At 49.7% G+C, this 21,633-nt stretch overlaps 1 protein-coding gene across 4 annotated transcripts in view; it reads left to right on the top strand.

Moving 5' to 3' along the window:
* The first annotated feature begins 695 nt into the window (after nt 1–695).
* The window catches only part of FGFR3 (fibroblast growth factor receptor 3), a 58,676-nt gene continuing 37,738 nt past the window's right edge, over nt 696–21,633 (top strand). For all 4 annotated transcript variants that reach the window (XM_056354046.1, XM_056354038.1, XM_056354031.1 and 1 more), the window contains exons 1-2: nt 696–826; nt 1,033–1,250. In XM_056354046.1, the coding sequence (XP_056210021.1) occupies nt 1,076–1,250 (175 nt within the window). In that variant the 5' untranslated portion in view covers nt 696–826; nt 1,033–1,075. The remainder of the gene's footprint in view (nt 827–1,032; nt 1,251–21,633) is intronic.

The following is a 21,633-nucleotide window of genomic DNA, read 5'->3' as shown; positions in this document are numbered from 1 at the left end:
CTAGCTCGTTGCAATCGTAACTAGATACAAGTGACGTTTAATCAGATTGGACTGAAGCGCTAGCTAGTCCAGCCAGCAGCAGCAAAGGTGCAGGCTCCGTGGGGGCTGCACTTGCACCCACCAACAAACCAGAGGGATTCAGAGGCTTTGGTGGGTGAAGGCAGGGTGCTCGAGGCAGGGTGCAGGCTGGTGGCTCCGCTTCGGGGCACACCGCGGCAGCGCCGCTCGCTGCGCCAGCCTGCAGGCTGAGGCGAAGCCCCGCACGCAGCTTCTGCGCTGTCCCCCGACCCACGGGTCCGCCCGCAGCCTCTTCCCACCGCCCGGCTTCAGAAAACGCGCTGCTACAGGGGCAGAAAAGGGAGAGACGCGGCCGTGCTCCGGCGCGGCTCCGGAGTGGCACTCTGCGCCGGGGACGCGGGGTTTCCAGCCAACTTTCATCTCCTGGATATGGGAAAAGGGTGCCCGGCGCGCCCCGGGGACTGGGCGGGGGAAGGCAGCGGCGGAGCCGCCGCCCGCCCCGAGCGGCACCGGCCGCCCCCTTCCCCCTCCCGGCGCAGACCCTCCCGCCGCCGCCGCGGGGCCGGGCGCGGAGCGGAGCGGGCGGTGGGCGCGGCCCCCCGCGGCGGCGGCGGCGGCGGGGCGGGGCGGGGCGGGCGGCCCGGCCCGGCGGGCGGGGACATCGCAGCCGCCCCGCTCCGCGCCCGCACCGCGCCGAGCAGACGCAGGAGCGCCGCGGCGGCGGCGGGCGGGCGGGCGGCGGCTCCTGCGGGCGAGCGCGCTCGCTCCCTCCATGCGCGGTGCGCGGCCAGCCGCGGGGCTTGCGCAGGTAGGCGCCCCGCTGCTCGGCGCCCGGGCTGCGCGCGTCCCCTGGCGCTTGCTTGCCCCCCCCCCTCCCCTCCACTTCCCCCCCCCTCCCCTTTTTTACCCTGTTATTTTTCCTTCGCGTTATTTTTGCTTTTTCTCCCCCGCGTCGGCGCCAGGGGCGGGGGGGGCACCTCCTCGCCCTGAGCGCCTCTCTCCCTCTCCCGGCAGCGCGGCGGCGGAGCGGTGAGCGGCGGCAGCATGCGGCCGGGGGATGTCTGAGGCGGGCGGTGCGGCGGCGGCCGCGCTGCCCCGGCGCCGCGCCGGAGGCATGCGGGCGGCCTGGGGCTCCGTCTGGTGCCTGTGCCTGGCGGCGGCCGTCGGTGGGATGCCGTCGGCGCGGCGGGGCGGCGGCGCGGCGGCGGAGAGGAGCGGCGGGCAGCCGGCAGGTAAGGCTGCGCGGCCGCGCACACGTGCTTCGCGCTGGGGCGGGCGAGGGGCGGCTTCAGCGCTACGGAACCCTCCTCAGTGGAAGTGGGAGGGGGTCGGATGAGGGCGTCGGAGCCGGCTTCGCAGTTCCAAACGCGGGACCGGTGGGGTGGCAGCCGGGCCGGGGCGACCCTGGGCGCAGCGCGGCTCGGGCAAGCTGCAGAGGCGCCGGGGAAGGAAAAGCTGCTTGTAAGACGGTGCCGGTCCCCGGGAGCCCCCTGGCAGCGGGGCAGCCCGTGCGGCTTCCCGCGGCTGCGGCGGGGGAAGGAAAGATGCTTCCGTGCGCGTGCAGCGCGCATCTTCGGCGCGCCCGGGCAGTGTCCTGACGGCGTGTGTGTCTGGGTGTGTGTAAGGAAGGGTCACTTCCAGCCACGGCGTGGGCGCAGGGCTGGAGTTGGGACAGCTCCGGGTTGGCGCACGCTGGGTCGCAGCTGCCGGACTGCGGCTGTGCTGAGCCGGGAACGGCGTGTCGGGGGAGCCAGCAAAGATCTCCTCTCGAGTGGCAGCACTGCAGTTGCAAGTAAAAGAAAAAGTTAACACGTCGGACAAAAGCTGTTGTGTGTGTTTGTGTTGTGGGTTTTTTTTTTTGTTTTGATGTGTGGTTAGGTTTTGGTTTTTTTTTTTTTTTTTTTAAATAACATACGGCGGGTCTGAAACGCCGCGTCTCTCTGATATGCCTCAGCTGCTACCTGAGTCCCTGTTTATTTTTCAAAGCTCTTTAATGGAAGGGAGCCCCCTCGCAGCCACCCGTCTTCGGGATTGCATGTACCCGGCAGAAAGTTTCCATTGTTCAGGAAAGGGTTTGAAGCCTGTTTGCCAAAAAAGTGACAGGGGAATAAATGGGCTTCGTGGAGGCTGGGGGGTGGGGGCATTACTTTCATACCCCTTTTGGTTAAAGTTATAAATCACACCGGGGGTTGGTTTTGTTTTCAAGAAAGTCCTAATAAAACACCAGATTCTTAGTGTAACTCGTTTGGCTCATTTTTCACAGCCAAAAGAATTGATTTATGGGGCAACATCTCAGCGACTCGGTCAGAGCAGATGAGGTCGGTGTGCGGGAGGAAGCCAGCAGCCCGCGCCGCTCACCGCCCTGGCGAGTGGCAGGAGCGAAGCGTCCCCTGTTCTCCCCAGTTTAGCCTGAAGCATGTACTGGTGGGCACCGCTGGAGCCACGGGGGTGGGGAACAACCTCGGGGGCTGCCTCGGAGGGCCCCCGGCTTTCCACCCATGCCTTCAGCCCGTAGCTCGGGGTTGATGATGTGTTCAAGTGGTGCTAAACCCTTCCCGTGCGCTGGGACACCTTTGGAAGTTAAGGCGTTAGGATGCTGTTGGGATTGTAACGAGCAGCAGGAGGTCACACGGAGGGAAACGTCCCTCCAGCGATGCCTGTGAGCTGAGCGCTGGGCTGGGGTTTCCAGGGGCTCCGGTGGAAATCCTGTGGACAGGCTCTCCTGCCGCTCTCTCTGCTTTCTCCAAAGCAAAAGCGTTGCTGTCAAACCCACCCCTTGCTCCCTGGGAGCAGGATTGGGCCCTGAGCAGAGGGCTTCCCTTAACTCAGCGATGTCCCCAAGGGCCACCCCACGGCTGCGATGGCCGGGGCAGCCTCGCCATGCCGGTGGCTCTCCCGCCCTACCGCTGCCGGCCACGTGCACCGGGAAGCACCGGGAGGCGTGAAGCCGGTGCGGTTCACCCAGCAGCCCCGCCAGCATGGGGGTACCCGCTGCCCATCCAACCTGGGGCGGGGGAAGGTTGTGCAAAAGAAACTGTAAAGAATATAAACCTTCAGAGCCAAGTAAAAACACATTTTACTTTTTCAGTCTTTTTGAATTGAACGGTAAAAAGCAAATTCTTTCTCCTAGTCAAATGGGCCATGGGGTATTGGCTCATTACTGAGGGTTGTTGTTCGCTGGGCTTTGCATTTACAGTCTAAGGCCTTATTTTCCATAAAGGGGCTTGGAAGGATTTTTCCCCAGTGATCTAATTCTCCACACGGGGCTGTGAAGGCTGTAACAGCTACTGCTTTGTGCCTATACTCAGCTACATAAAACACACATTGAAGGGAGGCATTCTCGAGGTATGTGTATGTTTGCTAATATGAATACTCGCTATTAGCGGAGGTGGAGGGGGTGCAGGTTTTAACATCTCCGCAGGGAGGTGTTCGGCTGTTGGCAGGAAGGAGGCAGATGGCGGGGCTGTTGCTGAATAGAAGCTAAACTAAAAACACCAGGGGCCTCATCTGGGCTGAGTTTCTCTTCTCTCGCTTTCTCGGGGCTGCTGCAGGAAGAACAATGTCAAATTTCCCCCCCACCCCCCATCCCCCCGTTTTTTTTTTTTTATGAATGAAAGTAGAGCGGCGAGGCAGGAATGAATGTGTATGTCATTCAGGGGCTATGACAGAGATGATTAGGGAGGTCAGTGAACTCCTTTGCAGCCTTGAGCATGCGGTCACTCTATTCAGCAGCCACAGAATAGACATCAATATAAAAAAGCCCGTCCAATTTGCATTAGTATTCAGATAAAGATATTACTTCGTACGATTTGTGAATGTCAAGTAATGCTGGCTGTTTTCTTAGAGAGCAGACCAACTGAAACAGCAGCATTTTGCTTTTAAAAACTTCTGATAACAGGCCTGTCTCCTGTAGCTGGTTTGTATGTCTCTGTCTGTGTACGGTATACATGAAAAAGGGAATTTGTGGGCTTCTTAGGATTTGTGTTGCACTAGTTAGCTGCTAAAGCTGTCTGTGTGTATTGAAAGAGTTGTATAGAGAGCTGCTGAGGTTTGAGCAGGTTTGTGTGGGAAGGGGAGAGCTCTCCCAGTCTGTCAGGAGCGAGAACTGAAGTTTCCTGGTGCAGCACTGGAGTCAAATTGTCAGCCAGTTACTGCACAGGCAGTTTTCAAGCCAGAAGAATGGAAGAGGGGCCATTGCGGGATTTTGCTTAAGTTGAATGGGAGGGCATGTACCAATTCCTGCGACTTTTCTGCTTGGAAGGAACTGGTGATGCACTGATTGGTTTTCGTCATGCAGCTGATGGTAACTGGGCTCTAAGCCTTTCAGCACATGCCCAGAGAGGGGCCCAAGGGGTAGGGTACAGTGATCTGCATTGCTTCGCTTTGTGTATCTGAGTGTTTCAAAGTTCACCCTGAAATTATAAGGGTATTTGAAGTGGGTGCCAAATGGCACTGACCATTCCTGGAACTGGCCTTGGGGTTTATGCATTAAAGCCCCCCTAAAAAGAGTCTCTTATATATTGATGGTGCTTCCTACTTTGTGCTTGAGACCATAAATGCTTCACATTCAGTGAGCAGCTATGAGCAATACAGTTTTGAGATTAAAAGTTGATCCATTTGTTCTCATTAACAGCAGCAGCTAAAAAAAGCTAATTAAGTCTTCAGTGTTGAGACTAGCATATTTTACTGAGCGATAAAGTAAGAGGACATGAGTAACGGATGATGAAATAGTGCTGCTTCTTTTTTAAAAAAAATCTATTTCTTAGCAAATAGCAAACTAGAAAGTCTGTTCCAGTGCAGAGATTGACTCATTAAATGTCTTCAATACTAGCTGTATAACATCACATCTTCTACATGTATTGACAAGGGTCACTCCAATTAAACCTGAGGGTTTTTTTGCTTTTAATTAAGACTTTATTAACCACTGAGTAGGGAACGTGATGAAAGTAAATCTGAAAATTGTGTGGCGAAGTGTTGATCTGCTAATTAAATCATGCAATTAAAGTAAGCCACTCTGACCAGCACGTTAACTTTTACAACTCCCTCCGACAAATCTGAAGTGTGCTGTTTGGGAAAACGTACCTGTCCTGAAGCCTGCCTGAGTAGTGTGGGTTTTGAAGTTAGTGGAACACTGAAGAAGTCTTGATTGCTGCATCCCCGCTGCGTCTGAACCATTTCCATCCAGTGGGACCCAGTCTGCTGCCTGGACAAAGCTGAAATTTTGTGTGAAGCTGCAGGACTTTTCCCCCCCTCTATAAGAGTGGGAAACAAAGTTTTTCCCCTTAAAATATGGTCAATAAAAGTAACTTTAATATCCACCTATATGCTTAGAAAGTTGTCTTCCCTGAAAACTTACGGTGTATATCTGCTATTTCACGTGGAGACCCTAAAAGATAGGGAAACAGCCCAGTTTCTGAGCAGTTAATAAAATTTCCAGAGTTTGACCAAGCTGTTTCTGACAGTGATCCGTCAGCTGGCACACAGAGCTGTGACTGAAGGCATTAGCTGAACCTTCATTTCAGCTGAGGTTAGGGCATGGACTGCTGGTAGATTTTTCTGGCTGGTCAGTGAAGCATGTGAGAGCCAGTGCAGGAGCCTGGGCATGAGCTCTCAGATCAGAGTATGTGAAGTGGCTGTGGTGTTCTCCTATTAGCTTTTGGCAATTTTTAGTATATGTGGGGTAGACGCAGCAGGAATATTACAAATTCACATATTTTTACTAAAAATACAGGTGAAAATCCCTCCCCAGTTTGGTGACATTTTCCCAGCTAGGCTGAGCCTGATACACAGGCGATCAATTAAACCGACTTTATTTTTATTGTTTCCCCATTTGAATATACTTTTCTCTTTTTCCTAGTGTGCTACGTGCTTGTTAACTTTTCCTGTGTCCTGGGAGTCTGTCTGGCTCTGCATACCTGTTTCTGGGTTTTTTCTGACCCTTCAAAAAAACCCCAAAACCCAGCTTGAAATTGCCTGCTGACGCAGCACCCTCCAAGCCATTTGATAGCGTGGTTTGATGGAGCTGTTTCAGTGTTGACCATTTAATCTCTTTTAATACTGGTTAGTTAATAAACTTTATTCTCCTCCACATACTAGGCTGGATGCCAGAGAGGATGGTGGCTTGGTAAAACTTTGCCTTGCATCCTTTTTTTTTTTTGCAGCCAGTGGGACTGCGGTTCAGCAAAGCCATTCATGGTATGTGAAAGCAGGCAGCCGGGCCTGCTAGGAGAAGTAAATCTGATAGCAAGCTCTACGCAAATGCTGGGCTAAAACCATGCCTGAAGATGTGTACAGTTGCCAAAAGCACCTTAAAATACCTTGTTACACCTTGAATTTTTTTCCTTGGCCTCCTGCATGGCTTATGTTTGCTGGTTGCCCCTTTGCTGGCTGTTGATCTGGTGATCTTGTGAAGAAAAATGAAGAAAAAAATAAAAGTGCCTTTTCCTCTCAAGTAGAGCTGACTGTCCCAGTGTCCCAGTGCCCCCTTTCCAGTATGCTCACAGCTCGGGTTGTCACGTGCCATAGAATTTAAAGCCCTGGCTGTGTGAAGAAGGGCTTTTATTCCTGTGGTAAATGTGGTATTCCTGGTGTGCTTACCCCCGAAGTATCTGCTCCCTGGCTTGCACGACCAGGAAGTTTCTGTAATATCAAAAGCAAACACGAACTGTGAGATACAAGCTGAGTAAAACCTTTGGTAAACTTAGTAGTTAAAATGTGAAAGCTAGTCAGACGTAAACCTGCCCTATTATTCTGATAGGCTATCTGGAGGTTGTCACGTTCAGGTGGATAGGGACTAGCCAGGTAGTTAAATATTTTTTTCCCCTCCCCCCTGTGGCACTCAGGTTACACAATGAAGCATAGGGGTTTTTTGAATAGCAGCAGGGTCAAGTAAGAAAACATTTCTCCAGTAACTGTTTCAGTTTCAGATGTATTCATCTCAAAAAGGTGTGGTATTTCTTGTGGAGGGGGAGGTAGGTCTTGCATGCTGGCCCTGCTTTCTCAAATCCAGAAAGCAGGGGAAGGTAAAGACTTAATTAACTAAAAAGGTTATATTAAAACTTGGAAAGAGATTTCTTTATCAGGCAGAACTGTATGCAAAACAATTACCATGTGCTTACACGTTTAGCATCTGTGAGATTTTGGGGCGGTGCCATTTCTGCAGGTTGCGAGGGGTTAAAAGTATTAATGACTCAGAAGTGAGAAGGGTTCCAAGTTTTCGGGTGAGGAAAGGACGCAGCCTAGGATCGCTCTCCGCGAACCAGCGGAGCTGTGCAGGCGGCGGTGTATGCTGGAGGCACCCTTGCCCGGGAACGCCGCAGCGCGAGCACCCCAGCATTGGTGTTTGCACCCAGGGGTTGTACTGTGAGCCACTGAGCTACCTGTGAACGTCACACTGACACATGGCAGCATGCTGGTTTGGGTTCCCCACCCCACCCACCCCCCACTTTTCCTTTTCACCCAAGGAGCCAAGCTATTGCTCCATCCCTTAGTTTGAGTATAAGGTTTTTAGGGAGAGGAAGTGACGGACAGTCATGGTGCACCATGGCATGCCAGGCACCCACAAGGGTGGCATCCCAACTCCTGCTGTTTGATAACTGATGAAAGTATTTGTCAACTTATCTTCATTTATTACTTTTGCCCTGGAAAGCAGAGTGTCTTGTAGTTGTGCCCTTATTGCACCAAACTACCTCGTGCTGTTCACGAGGAATCTCACCGAAGCATTTCAGCTGATGTAGTTAGGTCAGTAAAGCCTTGGAGACCAGATCACTGCTGAGTTACAAGGGTTGGGCTGATACCCAGAAGTAATGGAGTTGAAGTGTTCTGGAGTTGACCTGGGATGAGCTGGGTGTAGGGGAGCCAGCAAAATAGCTGGATATTGCTCAGGGGCCAAACCTTGTGGTGGTTATGCAGTGAGTAGGTGAGTTCTCACGGCTGCCAAGAGAGAGGAGCCATGCAAAGTAACAGGCAAGGACTGTTGTAGAAGGAGGGTACTATGGGTGAGAGCATCTCTGAAGCTTCTCTCACAAGATGCAGGTGGCACCTGGCTTCTGCGGAGATGGGGTGCAGACATGGTCCCCGTAGCAGGACCCATGTCCCAGGAGATGTCTGGTCCCCTGTGTTGCTGGTGGAGGCTCTGCAGAGGGATTTACTGGGGGGGTTCTGTGGTGTGGAGCCGAGGAGATCATGTGAAGCCCTGAAGGTGTTTCTACTCTGGGCTCGGCAGGGAGGGTGCATCACCCTGGACTCACCCCCTCTTACTCTCCTGGGGAAGGCAAAACATGCATCTATGAAGGCTTTTCTTTTGAGGAAAAGGGAGCTACGGGAGATGTTCCTGGATCCAAATGATGAGACCAGACTTTATCAGCCTTACGCTTCCCCTGTCAAAAAACTGAAAAGCTCCAAAGAGTTGGATTTTTAATTTTATTTTGATGCTTGGCAGACCTTGTAAAGAACTTTTATGACAAGTTTGGCTCCTGTTTTGGAGGGTTGTTGCTTGCTTTGGGGGTTTTACCATTCTCTGCTGCATGTAGTCCTGTAAAAATAATAGAGGTCCTGATCTTGTGCCTATTGAATCCTAAGCAAAAAAGCCCCCATTGATTTCCAAGGGAGCAGGCTGAAGCCCTTCACAGATCGTGGTGGGAGCAGCTATTTAGCATAAGCTGGGATTGTTTGGAAAGTTTTCTAATGACCCAAACATTTTAACAAGTAGGGGAAACCCTGCGAGTGAAAGGGCTCCCTGGTTTGGGGGTGGGGAGATGCCCAGTGCTGCTTCATGGGGGTGATCCCTGGAGCTTGCTCTCGATCCCTGGAGCTGGCTCTCCCATCACCTCCCATTCCCCTCAACCTCCTGTAACGCAGACCTTCACTTCCCATCTTGTTTTTTTATAACTCCAGCCTCGATTCAAGCCGGCAGCAGCATCGCAGCCTGAACATGAGACTAGAGGCAATGGTAACGGCCACCGCCTGGGCCCCCTGTGACTCCGGCGCGAGTTCTGCGTGGAGCCAAGCTGCAGCACCGGCCGCCATCCCCTCATGCTCCATCCTCGTTGCCATTGTATCAGTGTCGGCTGGCATTAGCCCCAGTGCCGTGATCTGCAAGCCACACAATGCTCCGGGGAAAGTGTTAATAATCCCCGGCGGGGGTCCGCAGGCAAGAGGGGGTGAGCCGGCCGGTGGGCCAGCTCCAGCACCGCTCAGCTCCAGCACCGCTCGCTGCTCGCACGGGCAGGAGCCAGCTGAGGAGCTTTCCTGGCCCTTCATGGGCAGGCAGAATTGGGGAAAATTTTTTTTCTCAGAGGGTCTGGTCGGTTTTTGGGTTTTATCCCTCCCTTTCACATACAAGACTCAAGCACAAGAAATTCCCTCCCAGCAAAATATTTCAGCAGCTTGTTTGGAGACTGCAGGTCTTGAACTAAGCGGTGATTTGATTTTTGTTTAAAATTTTTTGACTTCTTACATAGATTCCCCCAGGCAAGCATTTTGTATCTAGCCGGTAGCAGGATCGGTGCAAAATGAGCATGCTGATTCCCGGAGACGTGCTTTGGGAGATGGGGGTATCAGACCTAAAAGTGAAGGGAAAAACCCAATTGCAGTGGGAAGATTAGGGAGTTACGAGTGTGCCCTGACAACTACCATGTGCAACTGAAGATAAATCCTCTGTGAGCCTGTCTTTAATTAAAAGAATGATTGGAATTAGGCATAGTACCATCTCTCCTGATCTGTATCATGTGTATCTGTACGAATAAAGCATTTTTGGGGAGGGAGAAGAGGAAAACACCAGATTTTAATCTTCCTTTGTTAGCCGATATGTCTGCCTTTTGAAAGGGCATATTTCTCCCAGTCTTTGAGTACCCAGGCTTGTTGACAGTAAACAACTGTCACTTGGCAGTTTATGAAAGAAGAAGAATGTTTAAGAAAACATGTCCAGTTAAAATAGTTATGTTAATAGGCTGGGGATTCATGCAGAAGGGGGAGGGGGGTGTGTGCTGGTAGATGGAGGTGCATAGATCAGCTGGTATTAACTGTGTTAGAGATGAGCTGTAAGTGAATGTAGTTGGGAAAAATAAAACCCACACCAAAAAATACATACATTTTTACAGTCAGTGTTTTTTTTTTTCCAGGGAAAATTCAGAAAGCCTCTTTCTTGCCATGTGCAGTGGGGATGAGCTTTAGGGCTGGGAGCTCGGCACTCCCACTGACGGGCCCTAATGCTGCTTCATGCTTTACGGGCAGCATTTAGACCTTGCAGCTGCCCTGATATGTCCTTAGCCTTTGCTTTGCCGGGGTGGTTGGAAGAGAAGACTGCAAGAAAACTCAGCCTCCTAATTTGCGAATTGATTAATTACAGAAAGGAAGGAAAAAAAGAATTAAGAAACGGCAGATGGTGTCCTCTCTGCATCCCTGCCCAAAGTTGCTACAAATCCATCACCCACCTTCTTCTGAGTTAAACACACGTGAACATAGTGAGTGATGAGTGAGCGCAAAGCATTTGTTCCAGCTCGGCCCAAAGGCATCAGTGTCAAAAGCGTAATGAGGTCTTCATGTCAGACACTTGAAATCTGTAATTAAGCATAAAAATAAGTTCCAGGCTTTCCAGCTCCTGATTTCCCTGGCTTGGGACCAAGGGTGTAAGCAGCTGGTGGGGGATGCTGACATTAGTCTTGAAAGGTACTGGGTAGAGCCACCCTCCTGCCCACAGTAAATACAGTAAACACTGTGTAGTTCAAATAAATAATGTGTAGATACTGTGTTACAGATACTCCACCTTTCCTTCAGCTGTGGGTATCTCGGAGGGGGTACTGTGGCAGCAGCACCTTCTCTTAACGGTGTTTCAGGTAAAACAGAGAGAGCTGCAGGAGCAAATGGGAATCCCTGGAATATGGGTGAAAGGGTCGCACTTAATTTTCTTTTGGCCACTGGTTCAATTAGTATTGCCATTATTTGGACAAGGAGGCAAAGGTAATGCAAACCTGAAGCCTCCTGCCACAGAAGTGCACTGCAATCTGCCCGGACAAAAAGGAAGACTCCTAGAAAGTGTTTATTGAGTCATTCTGGGACTCCAACCTGTGTCTTATTTAATGAAGGAACGAGATTGCTGCCTCATTTTTATGCATAGACATGGTGGTATCTTGGGATTTGGGAAGGCAGTGGGCGTCTCCATTGGGAAAGTCTTCTTGGCGGGGTGGGAACCACAGATGTCGCTGGAGGGGACAGGTGTTCTCCTTTGCCCCATCTCCCTTGGTGCAGGGGCAAAAAGGGGCAGGTTTGTACCCACCAGTCCTGTTTTGGCACTGGGTCACTGCCTGAGAAACTGGACTGCCTGCTTGATCCTTGATTTGGTGACCCCATGCAATGTAAAATCTTTCCTGTGAGAAGCCCATCTGCATGCTCTGAACAAGGTTGTCTTGTAGGTGGAATGTGTTAGTCCTGGCAAAAAAAGGCCTGAAACTGCCTCAGGTGCTTTCAAAATATGTGTAAATGTTTGAAGTGGAGGTTTTATCCCCCTCTGCCCCCCCTCCTCCCAGTGCATCACAAATGAGGTGCGAACAAGTGGTGCAGTCTTTGCAGGAATAACTTCACCCAGTGCTGGAGCCCGCCGTTTTGGGGATGAGAAGGAGCAGTTGGAGGAGCAACATGTGGTGTCTCAGGGCAGGGAGGGAGAGGAGACAACCCTGGATTAACCACCTACCCTCAGAAAGGGAGTGGAGGGGCCAGAATGCCCCAGGCAGCTCTTGCTCCATTTCTGGGTGTATACATCAACCTGGATGAATAGGTGTAAATATGTGGGGAGGTTGTCCAACTTCATGTCTTCACTAGTGTTATGAGGTGGGGAGCGTGGCAGGAGTTTAGCTTCAGTGCCTGACTTGCAGCAAAGAGAAATCCAGCCCTTGGGTACCTGCTGGGCTCAGTTTTTATCATGCACATTCTCTGTCTGCCCAGAGAGACGTGGCTGTTTTCTTTCTCCCTTGACTTGCCTGTTGCGGTGACCACCCCTGCTGTCACAACAGCATCCATCTCACTCGGACACTTGTGTGCTCTCTTGTTTGCAGAGAGGAGGAGGTTTTAGAAGTGTTTCAGGTGAGGGAAGGAAGGGAGGAGCTGGGAAAATCAGACTGGAGGATGGGGCAGGTGTCCAGAAGTGCCTGTGGAAGGTCCCTGGCTCGTGGACATAGGACCAGCCATGTGCTGCTGCAGGACACTGGAAACGGCCCTCTGCAGAGGGTCTGCATTTCCTTACAGCAGCATTAAAACAGCTGTGTATAGGGGTGTCCACCCTGCTGCTGGCAATACTGCAGCTTAATGTAGTACAGTTTGTAGAAGGTGATTGCTTGGGAGCCCTAAAACTGCTTGAAGGCAGTGGGAACTGAGACACGCATGACTTCCTTGAACTCTCTCTTAATTTATTACACGCAGTCCAAAACCCACCGTAATAGATACGGTTGCGGGAGACCATTAAAAGGTCCGTTCTGGTGAACCTGATGCCCTGCTGTTGCTGCTGGAAATGATAAACCGCTGTGTTTGGGGCGGATGGTATGTGTGCCCTCTGTGTGTGTGCGTATGCTTGGAAGCTGGTAAATTCTGCTAATTTAGGGATTGTTTTCTAAGTCTGTTTTCTATAACTCCGTAGACTTAATACAAATAAAGAACTGACTTAAGTTTCCTGTGAGAAATGCAGAACAAACGCTAAGTGTGGGATTTGAATGCAGAAAGGTGAAAACACAAATGTATACAGAAATGGCAAGTCAAACAAGCTGAAAAAATATTGTAAGGTTGATTTAACAGAGCAGTGAACTCAAAGCTGTCTAATCCCTTTAGCAGCCTTCTTTAAAGACGAGAAATAAATGAATTTTTGACATCTACTTTTCTTTTCCCATCTCTCCCAACGCGTTTCTATTAATGCTGAAGGATAAGACTTGAGTTTAGCACAAGGACCAAGTGTTGCAGCTTTAGTTAGATGTGCTTTCTAAATAATAACGTCTTCGTTTGTCATTTGTGACTTCAGATTAAAGTGGATCAGACTTTCTGAAAGGAGATTACAGTTAAACTTCTCCAGCTTGGGTACCTGGCACCTAAATCTCACTTGAGTCACTGAAATAACAGGCTCAGTTTTGAAAGATGCTGAGCCAGGTCAGGCTCTACATGAAAATCGCTTAAGCACTCTCAAAATCTGGCTATTCATTTTGATGCTTGCATTTCAAATGTTTGACCTTTGTTTTCTTTACTAAGTATGCAGACAGGGCAGCCCCCAAATTATTGGGTTTTTTTCCCCTTTTATACATCTGAAAACGGCTAGCAGAGAAGACTTGAAGTTCTGCATCTTATTACTGAGAAATATAGATCTTTGAAAACTACCATTTTATGTAACTCAAGGGAAGCTTGCAAAGGGGGGAATATTTACTTATTTTCATTGACATGAACATGGTCTGTCGCATATCTAAAACCCACAATCGGTTAGAAAAAAACCCACCCAAAGTACCTTAAACCTTTGCCCTCTCTTAATCCATGTACAAGAGGGTTTTTTTTTCAGATGTTCTCCCCCCCCCCCCCCCCCGCCCCCTCCGCTGAAATAGAGGCAATTGATAGGCTCATAAACAAATACCAAACATTAAGTCCTAATCTCCATATAGAGGAGTCTGACCCTTTTTATGGAGAGAGAGGGTAGAGGGAGGAAACGGGGCCAGGAGTTTGAGGTTTAATGCTTATTAAAGTTTTAGTGGGTGGGAAAATGCAATCAATAAATTTTGTTTAATGCCTTGAAACTGGTGTTAGTTTTCACTAGCTACACTGGAGGGTAGTTTTCATTTTGAAACTAGGACACTCGTAGTTGGAATGACAATTAATGTGGAGTGAATATGGTCCCAGTTGGAAGCCGATTTTTTGAATAGCATGAAAACTCCCCCCACCTCCCCGCCTTGGCTCCGGAGTGGGGTAGCTTCCGTTTTTAATTAGCGAACCAGGCAAAATTTAGCTCATTGTGTCTTTCTGCTCCTTTGGCCCAGTGGATAGCTTGGATTTCTCCATCTTGCTGTCATGAGGCTGTTCTTTTTATTTTTTTCCTTCAGTTTTGGTGTGGGGAGGAAGGGCAGGGGGGGCTTCAGGATACTTAGGATTAAAGTCATTGTTCAGGGGTATTTGCAGCCAGCTGCTTGCATTAAATGAAGATTAGAGGAACGCACATTAAAAGTGTAAGGGAAACGCAGAGGAGCTGGGATTTGGGAGCTGCATAGCTGTGAACCGAAGGGGAAAGGTTGGGGCTTTATGGCAAATTTTTTCTGCTGCCATGTGATCTCAAAGCCCACTTCAGAAAAGCATCACAAGTAACAGAAAAGCATCACAAGTAACAGAAAAGCATCACAAGGAACTGCCAGGGCCAGGCCTGCCTGGGAATTGTAAAGGGAGCATGAGTCTTTGCAACCATTAAAAAGTTCCTGTGAGATAAACCTAAACTTCTGGGCCCAGCGAACTTACGTATTGCTTAAAATTCATCTGCAAGAGCACTTAGGAGGTGGTGAACGTTTTGCTAGAATTCACTAAAGAGCTGAAAACCCACCCAGGAGGTTGAAAGTCCAGAAGTAACGAATTTTTGAAGGATTTCAGGAAGGAAATGTAGAAGGAAGGGTGTAGAAGAGGAGCCTAGAAAAAAAAGTAATTCTGCAATGCCTGCTTATTCTTTGAAGGGTTTACAAGAAAGATTAAAAATATTTCCAAAGATTCAGTTTCTCTCCTTTCTTTATGCTTTGTGGAACACTCATTTATGTAGTCTGTCATTCTTGTTGCAAACCTTGCTAATTGCTTGGTGCTTGTCACCTACAAAACCCTGCTGGGTAACCTGGTCCAGGGAAGCATGAGGGGTGGCATGGTGCACTGATGCTGAAGAGCATAGGTTTGTTCGGGGCCTCCATAGTTTAGCAGGACACAATCCTGCTCCAGTGGAGGCTGGGGGACAAGGTTTGCCCAGTCTGTTGGGATGCTGGGAAGCCTCAGACTGTGCCTCAGTTTCCATAGCTGCCTGCACTGGCTTTGGAAAGGGGTTGTGGCGGTTGCTTGCTGCTGCAAAGATGAAGCTTTTTTGGACTTCCTCAGGCATGAGGAGCAGGAATGTAAAAAAACCATCAGCTGTTTTGTGGCAGGATCTGTCTGTCGAGACCAAGCTGGGATGCCCCTGCTGTGCTATGCAAAAAGCTGGGGCCAAGTTGGCCACTGGTCTTCAAAGACAACAAGAGGCAGACACCAAAAGGAAGATGACATTGACACAGACACCTAGGATCAGCCAATGGGTGTCCCGTCCCTCTGCCTTGAGTAGGGAGCAGTCTGGGTTGAGCATGTTTGGCCCCCACAGTTGGGTGAGGTGGACTGTGTATGTGACATGTGGGCAAACCAGCTGCAAGGATGCAGTCACCCACATGGTGTGCTGGGATTGGTGCCATCCCTGCCACGAGTGTGGGCTGCCGAGATCTGATACAGCTCATTGCCACACTCCCCCCTGAGTAAAGCACGGAGGCCTCGGCACCTGGGAGAGCAGGAACCATCTATACAGGCATCCTTGAGGTGCTTCAGCATGAGCCAGGAGCCCTTGTAGGATAGGACACATGGAGCAATACAGCCCAGGGACTTCAGCATCCCCACACTGCCAGGCCTCTGCTCCGCTCTCCCTGTCTTTAGGGACCATTGATGAAGTGGAGGACACCTCATATCAGTTCTTCTATTTCATTTAAAAAAAAGAAAAAAGGCATGCAGAGCTGTGAGATAGATGGATATGGGTAGTGGTTGCTTCCCTCTCTTGTGTTTTGAGTGAGGAACCAAGGAAAATGATTGCACGGTACGGCCAGATTTCAAAGAAAACTCCGCATCGCTGCCTGTTCCTTTAAGCCAGCAAACCCCAGCTGAAGGCTGTCCTTAGGACAGGCTCTGGGCTCTCAGCAGCAACCAAAGCTTTGTGTCCCTTGGGGTTTACATTCCCATTTTTGTTAGGTGTAGCCAGGAGACCCCTTTGATTTGTTCTCTGTTGTGTTTTTTTTCCCCTCCTTAGGGCTTTCCAAGTGCCACAGGGAAATCCTCCGGGCTAAAGTCTTTTTGTAACTATTTTAGCTTTGTGGCAATTTATTTCTTCTTCTAACTCTCAGCATCTGAATTGGGTGATCTGAGAAAACAGTCCATTAAAAGGAGGATACTGTAGAGTCCTGATGAATCCTGTTTTCTACTTGGCCGGTGGAACAGAAAGCTAATTGCCAGTAGTAAATCCATTCAAAGGAGGGCTGGAGGGAGGGAGAAAAGCTAATATTCCTCCTTGAATGCCATTTAATCTCTGAAACCTTTCATGCAGATGTAAATTAGGATTTGCACAACAGAGTCAACAGTTGCTCCGTAGATAAGGCAGATTTGCAACATCTGCTTTTCCATTCTAGAAGCTCTTCCAAAGTCGCTGTCGCTGTTGGGGATAGCCAAGCTAAATACTAGAGTTTTTATTCTTTCCGTAATCTTTTGTTTATGAGGAAAGCTGCATATGACAGAACTAAACCTGGTTATTGTTCTGCTGATTTGCTAGGAAAAAAGTTTGCTTTCCTCTTAAGATAGGTCTAAAAAAACCCTCCCACTGGGTGGTAATACAGTGCAGCACACTTGTTAACTTCTTTGGAAGAAACATTGTCTGGTAACAATTGCATAGGCCACTGCAGTGGTAATACAGTATAAACAGTTTACCTTGCAGTATTATTAGGAAAACTATGTTAAGCGTTTTCAGGAGAGCAGCACCCCCCCAACCCCACCCTTCCCCAAGCAAACGTGCAATAGGTGAAAGATAAAGTGCCACCTTCAAATGATGGAGGCAAACCCTTTCCAGAAGTGGTTTCCTAAAGGTACATTTCTGGATTACAGTTTAAGCTTTTACAGAAGCAACCATATTTTTTTTATTTTTGCTGAGGAGTGAGCCCCGTTGAGCAGGGGAGATAACCCAGCTGAACACCACTGCAGGAAAGCATATTGCTTCGACAAAGCATTCTGTGCTGCTGTGATTGCCAGGCTGAGCCCTTTCTTCCCGGGATAGCTGCAGCCTGACACTGGAAAATGCTCCGAGAGGGATCTTGACCTTGGAGAGGGAGAAAAGGGAGTGAAGAGAAAAGATAGGATATATATTTTATATAATACATATTTATATACACACATACATATGCACACACACAATATATATAAAATAAGATAATATACGTAACATACTATATATAACATGTGTGCATTTGATATATTATATTTTGCTGTGCCAGGCTGGTGATGTACCCTTTGGGGTGGCAGTGCCGTAGCCAGACAGGGATGTGCCACCACTGGCACCATCATAGCTGCTGCAGAAAGGGGAGGGAGGTTTGCCTTGCATAAAGCACCGCCAAAAAATACGTCTATAAAAAACCACCCTGTCAGCTTCGCCCCCCCCCGTGCGGTTGAGGGTATGGGGTGACTGTGGGGGAGCTCGAGGGTATGGGGCGACTGTGGGGGAGCTTGCTTTGCTGTCGGCCGCTCCCTCGATCTTATCTGGCCTGAAAAGGCAGATACTTGGGTAAACAAGGCGATCCCACGATCTTATCGTGCTCCCTCTCAGGGGCTGATGCTGGGTGCAGGGCCTGGGGCGGGTTTGGTGGTTTTTGGTATTCCCCCAGGGCTCATCTGCCTGTCTGGGGAGATGGAGGGAACAGGGGCATGGCAGGGTGCTCACGGGGGGAGGTGGCACTGGGGCTGCTTGTCATCCCCTCCTGGCTACTCTTTAAATTAAAGCAGGTCCCAAATGTACAGTGTTTGGCAATAAAAGTTTTATTTCCCTTCTCAGCAATGAGATTTGCTCAGTTCTCAGTGCAGAAGTCCCAAGGTGAGGTGGGCAGGCAGCCAGCCCCCATGCCACAAGCAGCCGCGCAGGCATTGGGAAAAATGCTGTTGTTGGGGAGTGAATGATACCGTGGAACCCTGTTAACACAGGTGGGACACTAAACCAAGGCTGAGCGTGCATTGAGGACACGATGCTGGTCTGAGCCTGGAAGTAGTCTACGTGCTCTTTGCCATCACAGCTTTGTTCATCCCCACCGATGCTGGAGGTCTCTGTATCCCCTCCAGCAGTTAGCCACCAGCTCTGCAGCTGTGACCATGATCCCCCTGGGAACGGTATGCCAGCCTCAACAGGAGAAAGCTCTGGCATGATTGTTGTTCTGTGATCCTACAATACGTCCCTGTGACATGAATTTGATGCAATAAAATACATAGGACAAGAAATGTTTTTGAATTAACCTGAAGGGAGAAGTCTGTTGATTGCTGCTATCCTTTTGCTTGTTAACATGCCAAATGCAGCTTGTCCAGCTTGAAAAAGGGAGAATATGATGCACTTAGAAATGAGCCTCTTAGTCTATTCCACCACCAGGCTATGAAGCAGTCCCGAAAAGCCTCTCCAGGCTTGCCAGGGTGTGGGGTACGGTGAGGAATATCTTGCTGTTGGTACTGAAGGTCCTGTGCTTCGAGTGCTCTGTGGTGGGGGGTCTCGGTAGGGTTTCAGTTGTGTGGTGGATGTGCCCTGGCTGCGGGATGCTCACTGAAGAAAGAGGAGGATGGTGATGGTGGGTGAGGCATGCACCCCACCTGAGCAGTCCCTCAGGAAGCTTCCAAACACATTGATGTTTGGAAAAGCACAATTGTGGGAAGCTATTCCAGGAGGAGAAACACAGATGAAGAGAAACGAGTAGAATGTCCTGGAGCCCAGGACCCAGCACTTTGTGAGGTGCCATGGGGCCCCCCAGGGTTCCCCTGCCCCCCTAGGGCTCCCACAGGCACTGTGGACCTTTGCCACCCAGCAGCAACCCCCATGCTTTCTGCCACAGCTCCTGGGAATAGTCCCTGACTCCAAGGAGGGCATCAGCTAGCCTCTGGGGGTGCTTGAAGTTTTTTGGGGGCCATAAGCAGGCCAGGAATACCCCACCACCCCTCCACCTCCTTGGCCTTTTGTGGCTGAAGAAGAAGTAACTGCATATTCTCCTGCAGTTCTTGAAAGCTGCCTGCCGGTAAAGCCAAAATAAAACATTTCCAGGCTCAGCCAGAAACAAGTATTGATGTCTAAGGAGCAGACGTCTGATGGAAATACTGACACACTTAAGCACTTGGAGCTGTGAACCACACAAAAAGTGAATTATTGCTGGGATGAGCCAAGCAGCTATGGAGATGAAGTATCTTACCCTTATAAGTGAATACATACAAAAGCTTTTTAGCTATGCTGGCCCAGCTGCTTCTCGTTGTGGAAGGTGCTTCCTGGCTAGTTGCTGCCTTTTTGCTCCTCTGTTCAGCTTAAAAATTGCCTGGCTCTCTGTAGCATGTTTGCTCTGAGCAGCAGTGATGCTGCTGCAAGTGTTGATCCCCATCAGAAGCGTCTCTTGGTGATTCTTGACTAATTACTGCTTTGGCTAAACTCATACATGGTTGAATTTTAGACATGTATCAGGACCCCACAACCTAGATTGCCTTCTCCTCTCTAAGAACCCATTATAGCTGCAAATGCATTAATCCCTGCACTGCTGGCAAGTGACAGAGCAGGCTCCCCATAACCCCTGCATGAATTAACTCCCCAGTAATTTATACCTGTGTATCGAGGTTTAAACCCCAGCCAGCAACTAAAGCTCCATGAAGCTGCTTGCTCCCCCCCTGGTGGGATGGGGGAGAGAATCAGAAGAGGCACAGTGAGAAAACCTCCTGGGTTGAGATAAAGGCAGTTTAATAAGTAAAGCAAAAGCTGTGCACACAAGCAAAGCAAACCCAAGGAATTAATTCCCCCCTCCCCATGGGCAGGCAGGCTGAGCGCCCCCCCCCCCCCCCCCCCCCCCCCCGACATCCGGACTCCATCACACGTAACAGGGACTTGGGAAGGCCAACACCATCGCTCGGAACATCCCCCCGCCCGCCCCCCCCCTTCCTTGTTCTTCCCCAGCTTTATATGCTGAGCATGGCATCCCATGGTATGGAATATCCCTTGGGTCAGGTGGAGCGGGCTGTCCCGGCCGTGTCCCCTCCCAGGCCTGGTGCCCCCCAGGCCCCTGGCTGGTGGGGTGGGATGAGAGGCAGAAAAAGCCCTTGGCTCTGTGGGGGCACTGCTCAGCAATCACAGAAACACCCCTGTGCTATCAACACTGGTTTTAGCACAAACCATCACCCCATACTAGCTACTATCAAGAAAGTTAACTCTGTCCCTGCCAAAAGCAGCGCACTCTGTCAGCTGTGGGTTTTGAAAAGATGCTTTTAATGTCAGTTAGATCCCAAATGGGGGTTTCCTTTGGGAGCAGAGGGACCCTTGCAACCTGACTCGCAATAGAAACGCTTTAGGATAAAGTTTTAAAGGGTGCGTGGGGATAGGTATTTGCCAGCAGCAAGGGTGGTTTTCTTGGTACCCAGGACTGAGATCCAGGAGGTGTGTGTTCAGCCCCAGTAAATCTGAAAACCTACCTCCCCACAGTGCTGCTTTGCAGGTGGAATTTTTCCGACTGCTTCAGTCAAAGGTGTATGAGCAGATGGAAGAAGCAACTGTGTCAGGAGAGCTCAGTACCTGCTCCCCGGATTGGTTTCCTTACAATTTAGCAGTGAGAGATGCAGGATGAAGAAGGTGGCCAAACCCTTGCCCAGGTCCTCAGGAGAGCTCAGCCCATCTGTGTTAAACTCCTCCCAAACACAGGCTGTACACACAGCCCCTGCCACTTTGTGAACGTGGTTGGAGATGTAGACTTCTGCAAGTCAGTCTCATGGCTGGATGCTTGGCTCCAGAGGGGGCAACTTCATGTCTCCTTCATGTCTTGGTGTCTCTTGGTTGGGAACACCAGGCACTTGCAGCTGGAAGGAGGTGCTGGGCTCTGGGCACCCAGTGGAAGAGCTGTGTTTTCCCACTCAAAACTCCAGCTGTTCTCAGCATGGAAATGAGACTGTCTCTGCTTTCTGATTTATCATCTTATTTGAAAGCTATAGGAGGAATAAGAGTAAAATTTCATTCTCCAAGGTCACAGTTGGTCAAAGTGCTTAAGCACTTGAAGCGCATGTTTAAGTACTTTGTGGAGGTTTCCAATTTGAGCCCTGTTTATTTTTTAAGCCATAAGCACATAAACTGAAATTTGAAAAACTGTTTAAAGAAGTGAGATTAAAACCATTAGTATAATGTTTATAATTATAATCCATAACCCTTTCAATTCACTCTCCATCTTTCCAGACATTACTCCCAGTCAGCAGGAATAGTCACCAAGACTGAACTTTGCATTTAACAGGCATCACGGTATCTGGTGGAGACTGGCTGGGGAGATTGAGGGCAGAGATGCCAAAAAGTTGTCAGAAACAAGAGATGATGATGCTTTCCACAGAAAGAAAAGACCCCAGTGGTTCTGCTCTGAGTATAAAGTGAATTTCCTCTTCGTTTCAGCATTCCTTAATTATGTTTTATAAAAAGAGTTTGTCACTTTGTCCTTAACCCAGGTTCATGGCTTTCCAAAAAGAATGATTTCCTTTTAAATGGCCGAACAGTACAGTTTGGCTTGTGCTTAGTCTGGGTTTGTTCCTGTTTGGTAGGTTTATGATAGAAAAAACAAAATATACAAGTCTTGATAATTTGGCAAACAG

This window comes from Falco biarmicus, chromosome 1, assembly GCF_023638135.1.
Source record: "Falco biarmicus isolate bFalBia1 chromosome 1, bFalBia1.pri, whole genome shotgun sequence".
NCBI lineage: Eukaryota > Metazoa > Chordata > Aves > Falconiformes > Falconidae > Falco > Falco biarmicus.
The sequence above is the reverse complement of the archived record's forward strand: the minus strand, read 5'-3'. Positions and strand labels throughout refer to the sequence as shown.